Below are 14,108 nucleotides of genomic sequence, written 5' to 3' on the forward strand. Positions count from 1 at the left end.
TACCTTATTTTCACTTCTCTTGCCTTCTGAGATGCTAAATAATGACCATTTCGGCCACCAAAACCAGACCATCTAATTTGACTTTCAACTTTTACTTGAAAGCTGTACACTCTTGTTCAACAAAAGCATCCAAAACGTGACCTTCGTTCAGATCCACTAGGCATTTCTGAATGTATGAACACAAAGGCATGCAACATAAAATAGATCTTCTTTATACATATAAATAACTAAGAACTAAACTGACATCATATATGTCTACCTTCAATCTTATAAAAGTCGTACATAAAACTTTGACTATAAGAATATAAAACTTAATGTTGAAGGATCAAGAGCCAATAGGCATTCCTTAAATACAAATTCATTGGCACTGGAGAAGTGAACATGCTTCTTTTACCAATAGCTTACATACGAGCAGACAATCTTGACAATAAGCGAGCTTTCAATGGGTTACACAATTGTGATAACCCAATATTTTGAGCGGCTGATCATTCTTGGAGAGAGAACAATCAGGATACATGACATGTGATAATTATTAAATGCTATTATGTCACTGCTCATATGATTTAATTACTCTCCGTCGCCATGTTGCTGTTGCAGCATCAAAGGACAATTCCCAAGTCGGCCAGTATTGCAAGTCCTGCTTCAAAGTTAGTACACGAGGTTTGCCATTCAAATGGACCGTTTTAACGCGAACAAACGCTCCATGCTCTAGCTCCTGATTCAACATGACATAAACCCTAGTAAGCTTCAGAAGTGTGAGTGAGTGAGTGAGTGTGTGTGTGTGTGTGTGTGTGTGAGAGAGAGAGAGAGAGAGAGAGAGAGAGAGAGAGAGAGAGAGGCTTTCTTTATAAAGTTGCAGAAAATGAGACCTTTGTTACTTGCACAAATGTCTCTAAATTAGGTGTTGGTTTCCCATTGACTTCCACAATCCATTGCAATGCATATAGACCATATCTATGAACTGGGCTTCCATGACACCATCTGCATGCAGAAGCAAGCAAGAGATTCATATTGTCTTTGTGTTAGTAAAAATGAAAGAGCTACAGATGGTAGCTCACCATCCTAATTAAGTGTGAAACATATCCCATAAAGCTTGACTGTAACTTGAACCTTGAGGATAACATTTCTGGCATTTGAAAGAGAGATTTTGAGCACATACCTGGCAACATAAACTCCATGCCCTTCTTCGGGTAGAAAACCCAAAGCACGCACAGCTGGATGTGGATCTTGAACAACGCTTCCAGCCCAGCTAACCATTCTTGTTGTCCCAAATCCATGTCTCACGTCTGTTCCCACAACCACCTCCATCTCCATCCCCTACGAGCATGATAAGAGTAAAAGATTAACTGAAAGATACATCAAGACCAAGTAAACATTTGTAATTTCAGAGGGCTCCTCCTGAAAAAGAGAGATCATTAAACCTCAACAAGTATAGCTTGATCAGGCCTTTCCTACCTACATGTGCCCATCCATTCACACAATTTGACCAGTGTCGAGAGTAAAAAATACAAGGGAAAGTCAAAAAATACAAGGGTAATTCAACAAGGTTACACGCAGGTTTTGAAGTTTGAAATCATAGTCATGATGTGTAACAGAATCATTCTGGTCCACCGTGAAATATTCCCAGTCACACTCTCTATGTGATGATTAAGAACTTTTTGGCTGGGTACAAAGGGGAGGTGCTGGGATATGAGATCAAAAAAGACATGATCGTTGCCATCAGGTTCCTATGGCAAGGAAGGGAAAATTGCTTTCATTTCCTTACTCTGGGTTGCACAACCCACATTTTGCCTGCTTCATCCAAGCTTCTCAGGGTCTCTTTTTGCTGAGGATAATGATTTCTATATTATGTCATGTCAACAGATCAAAGTACATAAATCAAACGAGGATCAGGAACCCAAAACCCAGAACCCGTGAACCCAGAACAAATGGATCAGAAACACAGAGCAAATGAACCAAGGGCACAAGCCCGGAGCAGATAGACCTGGAGCCCGCCGAAACAAGTGAGCCGGGAACCCGAACCAGTGAACCCAGAACAGATGGGCCTACAGCCTGGCCCAAGCATCTCAGGACTTTACAGATAGATACCCTAAAGCAAGGAAATGTAAGGGGAAACAAAAGAAGACAATTTAAGTAATCTCGGACATGCCCTTATAGGCTTTTGGCATTTGAGTGCCCCTCGGCTTCTAAGGTTGAAATCCTTTTTTCTCAGCCTTAGGCAACTCTTTCTTTTCAGACCTGGAAAAATCAGATTTCTTTCTTTCAGTAGGTCCCTGCCTGCAAAGATGGCACATCGGCAGGGTCCTGCATGTGCATAAGACTGGCTACAGAGGCTTAGTGCATTATATCATGTATGCCTTTTACACGCTGTGTATTAACCATAGCCTGTATCTTTGGATTAAACCAGGCCTGTGCTTCCTGAGTTGGGATTCCTTAGAGATCTTTTTAGAAGGAGCAACCTGCAAATAGGCATCCCAAAACTTGTCATTGTAGACCTCTACTGTATCCTTGCATCCATGTGAATTCCAATTTGAAGAGAACTCAAAGGTCTGTTGTGAGACATCACCTCATTGACCACTTCTTGGGCATCTATTCCGGCCTGTTATCCCCGGCGTACCTTTGATCTGATGAGTGATATCCCTTCCACACGAGACCGCAAACTCTCCCAACCAAGGAGGACATGGTCTCTGAATTGCTTAGGCATGAAATGTTTATAGAAAGATTTCTTGAAGCCCTTCCATTTCTTTGGCGCTGAGCCATCTGTAGTTTGGGCACTCCACCATGCATTAGCTGTCCCTCTCAATGCAAGCTGACCATGCGCAATTGGAAGACCCAGAAAAGTTTTTTGTGCCAAATGTGGCATCAAACTGCCTGATAAACTACATAGCCTCCTCAGTATGACCATATTGGCCATTGAAGTTTACAGACTTCCCACCTTCATTGAATTCCCGAGGCTTTGCTGCCTTACTTGCTGCATGTCTCCGCTTGGATGTCCTCTTCTTTCTGGACTTAGGTGCCAATGACCTAGAAGAAGTAGATGAAGATGAAGATGAAGAGGTGGAAGTGGAAGGACTTGAGGATCTATGATAGTGCCTCGTCCTCCTCTTCCTGGAATGAGATCACTCTTCATCATCATCTCTTCAACTCTTTTTCTTGCCCTCGTGGCGAGGCTTCTATTCTTCCTGGATGCATCATCTGAGGAAGTAGAAGGGGTTGAACTTAGAGATCTTTTCCTGCTTCTCTCTTTCCTGCCTTCTTCAACATGAGTCTTTTCATGCTCTTTCTCACCACCAAGGTTCTCAACCTGCAAAACAGCAGGTCCTTCCTTGCTTCTGCTAGTTGTGCTAACAACACTCTGTACGCATCAGCAAGCTCTGCAATCCCCTCATTGGGTGAGTTAGCACGTTCCTGTGAGGCCATCAGTTCGTACCTTGAGATTTGTAAGCCTCACACAAAGGAGGTGACAGGATTGAATAATCCACATGGTGATAAGTCTTTCTTGTTCAGCTTGAAAATCCCTCAGCAAGAGGTATATTGCATCTAGAGCTTGCTTTGACAGTTTTCCCCACCCTTGTGCCAATAACTTTCTGTCTACTCAAGGCATTAGCCTCAAATTTTTAATTGGCATTCCTCTTCTCAGACCTGTCATTTGTGGGTCTTTGTTATTAGGCAGTAGACCACTCAAGCCTTTTTATAAAAAAATAAAAATTTAAAGGGCTGCTTACAATCTGGTTAGGTGCTTGCTCTTAGTGGCTCTAGGTTTACTTGGGACAAGGCTGGTTCCATGGAACATTCTCGTCTTCAAGAAAAATCCCACAGATGCAACTCCTCGAACATAATCTTCCATGAAACCAAATGACAAATTCCTTCGACCATGATCTTCCATGAAATCACACGACGAATTCCTTCATCCAATATATCTCTCTCACTCTCTCACACACTAGGACCCAGAACCAACAGGCTGGACCCCCCGAAAGGTCTTTATTACTTCAGAATTTCGCCACATGTCAACTTCCTAGTTACTAACCAAATTCATGCCCTGGGCTTGGTCTCTCTAGGGTCTTCCAACATCCATGGTAAATCCCTTTGGTGACATAGAAGTAGGGCATTTTAACCCCTCTTGGTACCTGCAACATTTAAAGAGGCACACCACCATGGCACCCATTAACTATTAGCTTTTGCAAGCAAAAATATCTCTAGACTAATACTAGTCTTTGTGGGCGTCCCTACCAAGCAAACCAAAGCGTGCACCAAACCTGATTCTCTGGTTGACCGAGACCAACTCTCTTTGACCATAGTTAAGAGGCTTTGACAAATAGTCAAGGTGCCTTAATTATAACCAAATCTCTCCAACCGAGGTTGTAATATCTTGGTGGACTAAGGTCAACCTTCTTGGCCTAAACTAAGTCTTCCTGACCAAAGTCAAGCCTTCTTGACCAAAGCCAAGCCTCTTTGACCGAAGTCAATGCTTGGACCAATTAAAAGAACTCTCGGACCATAATTAAAATTTGAATGAGAAACTCTTTAATTATGATCAAATAAGAGGTCAACTATGTATTTTACTTGGAATATTTACAATTGGTGATACAAGCCTTGCATTCATGTCCCCCAAAGCCTAGCATAAACTTCTTGCATGAAAGTTGCAGCTTCTATCTCAAGATCTCTAAAACGGTCATCTTTTGTGGGAGCTTCATGCATGTAGAAAACAGAGCCATAGTGTGGTATGTAGCATCCAGCCACAAAGACAGAGGCATGTCTATGTAATGTAATATGCAGCCATACGTATCTTTTGTTCTTATCCACCTTATGAAACACATATGGGTGCCAATGGCTTTGCAAAAGAGGCATGCAGCCCCACCATTTCCTCTCCGGCTGGAAGCTTTCTTAGGCATCCATATAGACTTCACACACTTCAGAACAAGGCAGCTTGCATGCACCATGTTCCCAAGTCTCTGCAAGGGAAAATAATGTATGTATCTCTAACCCCCTGATTCAAGGTCCGCTCCTTTTTGCAATGGGTATCCTTGGCAATTCCCAAAAAAAAATTTAAGTGTATCTAGGCTAGAGAGAGAGAGAGAGAGAGAGAGAGAGAGAGAGAGAGAGAGAGAGAGATGATATGATATGATTATATTATAACTCCACATGAGACCCTTTTGGATCTATGGGTTTGGCGATCACTATCAACTAATAGTGAATCCCTTACATCTGCTGAGAGAAAATATTACAAACTCATCATGTACTGAGTACTTGTTGCGCTAGCTTGTGTGCTCGACCCAGTACTTTGTTGCAATGTTCTTTCAAGTAGCTTCATAGCCTGTCAGCTGTGTCTCCAATCTAGTAAGCATGGAGGAAAGGTCACCTAGTCTGATCTGTGCACTGGCAAGTCTCATATGTCTCTTTAGCTCTGGTCCTCGGATCTACTGTCTCCTTAAGCCTTACTAGTTGATGCTGTCTGGTTGGAAAAACTCGGTGATCATGCTGAGAGAGAGAGAGAGAGAGAGAGAGAGAGAGAGTTTATTTAAGTATGCTAAAGACCGATGGGTCTATGAGACTGAAGAAAAACCTGATACAATGAGCAGAAGGGTGGAGCTATTAAGTGAGCATCCTAACCCATGCTAAAAAACTATGTGAAGACATAGTCAGTGATATCATAGTACATGTCCACCATAAACCTAAGCAGGCATCCTGGCATCATCATCCTCATGTGGAGACACAACCTGATCCAATACAATACAGAGGCCTCATGGGCCTATGAGACAAAGTACACACAAAAAAGAGTAGCTACTACATCTCTGAGTATCAAAGAGAGAGAAAGAAAGAAAGAAAGTTTATTCAAAGTCTTCGAAAGACCAAAGGGTCTAAGAGACAGAAAGAACATGATACAATGAGCTAAAGGCTTCGATTCTCTAAGTGGGCATCAACACCCATGACGAATACAAAAAGAGCCATAATCATAACGATATCGATAGATCTCTAAGCTCATGGAGAAGATTGGGGCTTGGCAGCAATGTGATGGTCATTTTGAGACGTCAATCCTAACAGGGAGTTGGTGATGTATGACGTTGTGGTGTTATAAAGCCTATGATGGAGCGTAGAGGCTGTCAGTATGTGTGGTTTGCTTTGGTCTCCTAGCTATGGCCTTGTGACGAATAGGTGCCCATGTCACTTCCGACGGTTGTGTCCCCGATCTGGTAAGCAGTGACCCCCTAGTCTGATCTGTGCCTCAACCCGCTAGTGAGTCTACCATATCTCGCTCTGATCCTCCCGCTATCCTGAGCTCTACTCATGAGTGCTGTCTGGCAAGAAAAACTTGGTGAACATGCTCGGAGTGGAGTCTAGCTATACATCCTAAACTCGCATATGTGATATGAGCAATTTCTCCCCGTGTCGGAGGACCTCATGGATGACAGTTGCCAGGCATCTTTGATCTGGATAGGACAAGAAACTAGATATGGGTCTGAATCCCTCAAGAGATGGTGATAGTGACCTCTGATCTCATAGTATACAGGACATCTAGAAGAAAAATACTCCTCCAACTCCATCTCTTAATGATAAGATAAAGTGTAGATGTGACCCTCTGCTTAAGTATGCCCTCCACCCGTCCACTCCCGACGCACGCCGTCTCCTATAGAGTGCATAAAGCACCCCAATGGTGCTCATGATCTCATCTATCCACCCACCGCCCGTCCAAACTCTGCCGAAAACCCTCTCGTATAATGCCATAACAGCCCATACAATTTCCCAACCATAACCCACCTCCTATAGCTGCCTACTCTATTAAAGGCTTTGCAGAGATCCACAAAGCAACAATAGACCTTGTTTGACATCAATGGTGCTCATGATCTCATCTATCCATCCACCGCATGTCGAACTCTACCGAAAACCCTCTCGTATAATGCCATAACAGCTCATGCAATCTCTTGGCCATAACCCAACTCCTGTAACCGCCTGATGAGGAGTGCTCGTGGTATTGTATTAAAGGCTTTGCAAAATTCCACAAAGCAGCAATAGAGTCTTTGCTTCCGTGCCCTGGCCTCCTCTATGAAACTCGTGAGTGTAAGTATGTGGTCCATGGTCCCATGGTCACGTCGGAACCCTGTCTGCCCCTCTACCCTGATCCTTGCATCTCTGCATACCACCTGACCTCCATATCATGTATTGAGGCATATATCTTGGACATGAAATGCTGTGCGTGGGAAACCGCGGCACACTGCTTCACCGAACAGCTTTGCTAGGATCGGGGCTAGGATACACAGGAATTGTAAAGTCTTTGGTGATCCAACATTTTCTTTGTTCGCTTTCTTCAAGCGTTCTCTGCAGCAATCCTTTTTTGATTGTTTGCAGACTCGCTACATAGATCATGATGTATACTTAGCTTTAACAGAGATTTTCGGTTGATGTAATTTATAGCTCCTCGCTTTAAGGTGGCTTTTCTTGTAATATAAACAATCATGGCTTTCACTTTTTTTTAAAAAAAAAGCATGTGTGAGGTTCATCCAAAGCCTTCTTTAAAGGCTTACACTATAAAAGACAATCTCAAAGTATTTGTAGGGTTCTTCTCTCTGATGGTATTTAGACTTCTTCTCAAGCACAGCTTGCCATAGCTTATGTTTAGCATTTTGCTGCTCTTTTTGGTAAAGTAGATCCTCCTTCACAGGAGGTTATTTTAGCAAGGCAGCAATTATTACAGCATGTCACTCCCATTGTCTCACCCATACAGGCCTTGGATTTGGAAGCTCCTTTCACTAAAAGAGAGTTAAGTGATGATGTTAAATCATGTGGTAGATGGAAATCTTCTGGCTAGGATGGTCTCACTGTTGAATTCTTCTTGGCATATTGGGATCTCCTCAAATCTCCTTTGCTGCAAATGATAAATAGGGCTTGGCACAATCATACATGCCGGATTCTTGGAAGAAAGGGCTTGTAAAATTTCTGCCCAAGAAGCCAATCTGTGAATCATTGGCTGATTGGAGGCCTCTCACTTTGATGCCTGTTATTTATAAGATCATCACCAAAACGGTGGTTGATAGTATCAAAGAATACTTGCATGAGGACCTTCATTTGGCGCAGTATGGTTTTATTCCTTGCAAGCACATAACTGACAATATTGCAAATGCCTACATTGGGATTGAGTATGCCAAATATACTGAACATGACGTTCTCTTGTTGCAAGTAGATATTGCAAAGCCTTTTTACACCATCCAATGGGATTTTATAGCTCAGACCATGCGAGCTTTGGGCTTTAGTTAAAAATTACAGCATATCATCTTTTGGCTCTACAGTGACAGCAAAGTTGCATGCATCTTGTCGGGGGATACCTCTGAAGCTTGGACACTCCGTTGCTTAGTTTGCCAGGGCTTTCTTCTTAGTGTTATTTTATATGCTATAGCCACGCATCATATGCTTCAATATATTGACCATTTGGTGGCGGCTGACATGTTACATGGATTGCATATTCTTGTAAGTCATCCTTTAGTTGCTTAGGCCTATGCAGATGATTCCTTTTGTGTGCCACATAATTCTGAAAGAGACTTTTCTTCCCTTATGCAAGCTCTTTCACTATATGGCCTGGCTGCTGGCGTTCAAGTCAATTTTCAGAAATGTTGCTTGTTGCCTTAGCATTCTAAAGATTGGCATAGTCTGGTATGGCTGGGGGAAATTATCCCACAGTTGGTACGCCATCTTGGTTATGTAGGCCATCTCCTGGTGGTTCTAGTGATGCCCTATAGGCCATGGTATGTGCCTTGTAGGCATAAATATAGGCACTTGTAGTGTTAGTGCCTTTTAGGCCACATAGGACACTTAGTCCTATGTGACAGTGCCGTCTTAGTTGACGTGACGGCACTATCTATCGACTCTTTGTACCTTGCTCTCTCTCTCTTTCTATTCATCGATCCTACAGTGGTATCAGAGCTGCGTTTAGATTCGTCTCCTGCACCCAGACTCGCATCAGCTCCCTTGAGCTTCACTGCTCCTTCATCCGTGCTTGCTCTGTACTTACGTCGTACTGCTCCGTACCTATTTTCGTACTGCACTACGTACGTCTCTGTACCTTCGTCTTGCGTTTCGTACAATCACCGTACAATCGTACTTGCGTTGTACTTGCATCGCCGTACTTACGTTATACCTACGCTACCGTAGAGTCATACAGATCAATATCTACATCGTCGTACAATAGGCTCCGTACCCGTCCGGTACTGCAATCCATACTGGGCTCCGTACTGCTCTTCGTACTTGCTCCGTACTACGATCCGTACACCGTACAACGTAGTACATGTCACCGTACAGCCGTACGTTGCATCCGTATATTGTACCATATCCGTACGATTGTATATTCACCGTACACTAGACATGCTCCGTACATTCGTACAATTGCACCGTACATGTTCCGTACAGAACAGTTGTCCGTACAGCTCGTGTGGACTTTCTCAAAACTTGGGGCTTTTGAGGACTTTAGTTGTCCTTCACTTCCTTTTACTGTTTGAAGTCTTATCAAACTATTTCAACAGTTTGGAAAGCCTATTTCTTGAGGTTTATAATTTGGGACAGTTGCATTTTTGCAGTCACTTTGTGGAGAGCAAGTCCTAATTTTGCAATTACAAGCCTTGAGGCTTTTTTTTTTTTGGGATTTGGTCTGCAATTTCTTGTTTGATTGCAATACATTGGGTCAGATTGGAGAACATTGAGTCACATTTGCAGGACATTGAGTCAAATTTTCAGACATTGAGTCTTTTCTGTAGGACATTGAGTCAGATTTTCATACATTGGGTCACATTTGCAAAAATCTCAGGAAAATTTGGGGCTTTTCTGCATTTGCCCTCTTTTTGGCCCATTTGCCATCATTAAATTTAAGGCTTTTGCCAGATTTGCTGTTTTTGCAGTGAACATTGCCTGCCACAGTCACATTTGGGCCCTTTGATTTGGGTTGGAAATTTGCAGATATTTGCTGTCATTTTTGAACAGCCAGCTTTTGCAGTGATAGCCTTGAGGCTTTTGGGTTTTCAGGTCTCTTTCAGGGTATCACATTTGCTATGGCTGGGAACAATCAAGATCTATTTGGTGTTCTTCACGAAGATGATAGGTTGGATGGCACCAACTATCCAATGTGGTCTTATCTCATGAAACATATTCTTGTTGCAAAGCATTTGTGGAATACTGCTACTCTTCCAACTCAGGAACAATCAAGATGGGATGCAAGAGATGCAAATGCACATTCATGTATTGCTTTATCATGCAAGAGAATCATTATTCCACACATCCGGTCTTGCAGGACAGCAAAGGATGCTTGGGATAAATTGGCTTCTCTCTATCAGATTTGCAATGAGGCACGTGTTGCATATTTGAGAAGGCAATTATAGGAAGTCAGCATGAATGAAGGTGACTCTATGGATGCATACCTGACAAGGTCAAGGACCTCATGGAACAACTTGCCAACATTAGTGAGGTGGTGCCAAATTTACAGCTTGTCAGTACCACATTGAATGGACTGCCAGATACATATCAAGGGTTTGCTACAACCCTTCGATTAGTGACCATGGGTAATCCAGACCACTATTCTTTTGATCAGCTAGTTACTTTGCTTTTGCAGGAAGAGCAAAGTAGAGCTAATAGACAAGCCATTATTCCTGATCATACATTTGCTTCACAGCAAATAGGAAGAGGCAAGGCTTCCAAGCCTATGGGCAAGCCAAAATCTGCGCATAGTAGCTGCAATTCCTCCCATGCATCTAGAAATACAGCAGATAAGTCAAAGAAGAAAAGATGCAACTATTGTCGCAAGCCTGGACATGACATTTCAGAATGCAGAAAGCGCATTGCAGTAGGATTGACACTTAATGCCTCTCATGCTATTGAATCCCATGAGCCAGAAGATGCTTCACATGCACATGCTCTTCAGGATGATTGGGCATGGGCTGTCCATTGCTCATTTGATCCCTCCAAAGCTGATGCACTCTTTACTGCTAATGATGCTCAGTCCTGGTACTTTGATAGTGGTGCTTCAAAGCATGTCACATCTTGCAGACAGTTGTTTCACTCTTTAGCTGATGCACCTCGAGGGGGGACTATCACATGTGCTAATAATGCTTCACATGATAGTGGTGCTTCAAAGCATGTCACATCTTGCAGAGAGTTGTTTCACTCTTTAGCTGATGCACCTCGAGGGGGGACTATCACATGTGCTAATAATGCTTCATATGCTGTAAAAGGAATTGGAGATGTGCAGCTCACATCTATTTCAAGTCATCCTGTCACTTTGACAAATGTTCTCTTTGTGCCTGGAATTGAAGTCAACTTGATCTCAATTTCAGCAATTGCTACTTCAGGTTTCAGAGTGATTTTTGATGGCTACAGATGCCTAGTTTATGATCTTCGTGATGACAATGCCATAGTTCTCACTGGCACTTTGCAAAAAGGGCTTTATCACCTTGATCATCACTCAGCTGCACTTTCTATTGAAGCATTGGCTATTTCAGATTCACAGCTTGCTGAAACTCATCTTTGGCATGAGAGAATGGGCCATCTCAATTATAGAGCTCTTGCAAAGCTACATTCACAGCAGATGGCAAATGATGTACCTCAAACTCACACAGTTTCCAAACATGTGTGTGAGGGTTGTCTTTTGGGTAAGATGCATCGATTTCCCTTTCAAAAGAATTATCCAAAACTCTCACAAAGGAAATTGCAGCTAGTGCACAGTGATGTCTGTGGCCCAATGAGGACAAATGCCATTGGGGGGTACAAGTATTTCATGACTCTCATTGATGATTTCACAAGATATTGCTGGATATATCCTTTAAAAGCCAAATCTGAAGTTTTCTTATGCTTTCAGAGATGGCTGAATATGGTTGAGAATGAATCAGGATGCAAGCTTGTCACCCTCAACACAGATAGGGGGGGAGAGTATATGTCAAAGGAGTTTGATGCATTTCTGTCTTCACGGGGCATTATTCACTCATGTACTACTCCTTACACTCCTCAGCAGAATCCTGTTTCTGAAAGGAAAAACAGGTCCACAATGGAGATGGCCAGATGCATGCTTAAGGCCAAGTCTTTGCCCAATAAATTTTGGCTTGATGCAGTGATGTGTGCCAACTATGTGCTGAATAGATCACCTACACGGGCATTGAAGACTGTTACACCTTATGAAGCATGGAAAGGCAAGAAGCCTTCACTTTCACAAATGAGAGTTTTTGGGTCTCTTGCATATGTTCATGTACCATCTCAGCTGAGACAAACTTGATGACAAGGCAATCAAATGCATATTTATTGGTTACAGCCAGGAGAGTAGAGGGTATCGGTTATACCAACCAAATACTGGGAAGATTATTGTCAGTAGAGATGTAATCTTTGCTGAACATTCGCTTCTCCTCTTGTGGACTGTAAAGCTAAGCCATATGTTGACATGTTTGATGCCTTTGAATCTTGGTTACCTCTGCCTTCCTCAGAAGAGGACTTTGACCAGCAACATGAGCCTCCTGCAGGCCCTCCACCAAGCAATAATCAGCCACTACCCCATTCTCATTTGCAGGTTTCTCTTCTAGCACAAAATGATCCCACTATTCATGATGCAGTCATTGAAGAAAGAGCTGTCAATAGACAGCAAGGGCAAGTTCCCATATGGCTTCTTGATACATTGAGGGACAACGAACAAGAACAGCCTTTTGCTCCCCGGACAAGATCAAGGAATAGACAGCATGGTCACTTTCTTGAGTTTGCACTCCTTGCTACAGCTTGCAATGAAGAGCCTCTGTGCCATAAAGATGCTTTTGATAGCAAAGAGTGGATGGATGCAATGAGGGCTGAGTTACATTCCATTGCTAAAAATGACACATGGGAATTAGTAGATCTCCCTCCCGGCAAGCATGCCATTGGAACCCGGTGGGTCTACAAATTAAAAAGGAAATCTGATGGCAGCATAGATCGATACAAAGCCCGTCTTGTTGCAAAAGGGTATGCCTGCCCAACAACAAGGCATTGACTTTGAGGAGATTTGCTCCCACATCCAGGATTACTACCATTAGATGTGTCATTGCCATTGCAGCCCATCATCATTGGCAAGTGCACCAACTTGACATCAAGACTGCTTTTCTTCATGGGGATCTGTAGGAAGAAGTATATGTCACACAACCTCCTAGCTTTGAGGTTGTTAATTCTGAAAATAAGGTATGCCGGCTTAGCAAAGCCCTTTATGGTTTGAAGCAGGCACCCAGGGCATGATATGCCAAAATTCATGCACACTTACTATCCCTTGGTTTTCAGAATAGCCCCACAAAACCCACTCTTTATGTCCGCAGGAGTGGATCTGATTTTTTAGTGCTGATTTTATATGTGGATGATATGCTCAGCAAATTGCAGCTTTCAAGGCTGATTTTTTAGTGCTGATTTTATATGTGGATGATATGGCCCAAATACTCAGCAAATTGCAGCTTTCAAGGCTGATTTGCAGCAGATTTTTGACATGTCAGACATGGGACAGCTCCATTATTATTTGGGCATTCAGTTTGCTCATGTTGAGGGGGGTATCATGATGTCTTAGTCCAAGTATATTGGACAGGTCCTTGATCGTTTTCAGTTTGAGGATTGCAAGCCAATCTCTACTCCAGTGGACCCTGGCTTCAAATTCTCAGCTCATGATGGGAGCCCACCATGTGATATCACTCTTTATCACCAAGCTGTTGGATGCCTTATTTATTTATGTCACAGCAGACCTGAATTACAGTATGCAGTATCTCAGCTCAGTAGATTCATGCACATGCCCAGTTCACAGCATTGGCAGGCAGTGAAGAGAGTCTTTAGATATCTCAGAGGCACTCAGGATTTAGCCCTCTTCTAAGGTGATCAGGATTCACTTACCATGCATGCTTACACGGATAGTGACTAGGCAGGATGTTCCGACACCAGAGTGTCACATACTGGCAATTGTTTTTTGCTTGGCAATTCATGTATCTCTTGGCTCAGCAAGAAGCAACCAACAGTTGCCACATCTAGCTGTGAGGCTGGATACAGGGCAGCTTTCACCGCTACAGTAGAGTGTGTTTGGCTTCGACAGCTACTTACAGATCTTGGTATTCGCCAGACATCCTCCACTATTGTCTACACTGACAGCC

General features: G+C 42.9%; 1 protein-coding gene across 3 annotated transcripts in view; it reads right to left on the reverse strand.

The window, feature by feature from the left end:
* Positions 1–245: 245 nt before the first annotated feature.
* The window catches only part of DEG7 (DegP protease 7), a 118,163-nt gene continuing 104,300 nt past the window's right edge, over positions 246–14,108 (reverse strand). For 2 of the 3 annotated variants that reach the window (XM_087373224.1, XM_087373220.1), the window contains exons 22-24: positions 1,160–1,317; positions 870–981; positions 248–715 (exon numbers count right to left, since the gene is read on the reverse strand). In XM_087373224.1, coding sequence (XP_087229350.1) covers positions 548–715; positions 870–981; positions 1,160–1,317 — 438 coding nt within the window. In that variant the 3' untranslated portion in view covers positions 248–547. Of the gene's footprint in view, positions 716–869; positions 982–1,159; positions 1,318–14,108 lie in introns of all 3 variants that reach the window. The other variant, XM_087373231.1, reaches the window with a different exon arrangement.

Source organism: Dipteris shenzhenensis, chromosome 1 (genome assembly GCF_047967505.1).
Source record: "Dipteris shenzhenensis isolate YYH24624 ecotype China chromosome 1, Dip_SZ_1.0, whole genome shotgun sequence".
In the NCBI taxonomy this organism is placed as follows: domain Eukaryota; kingdom Viridiplantae; phylum Streptophyta; class Polypodiopsida; order Gleicheniales; family Dipteridaceae; genus Dipteris; species Dipteris shenzhenensis.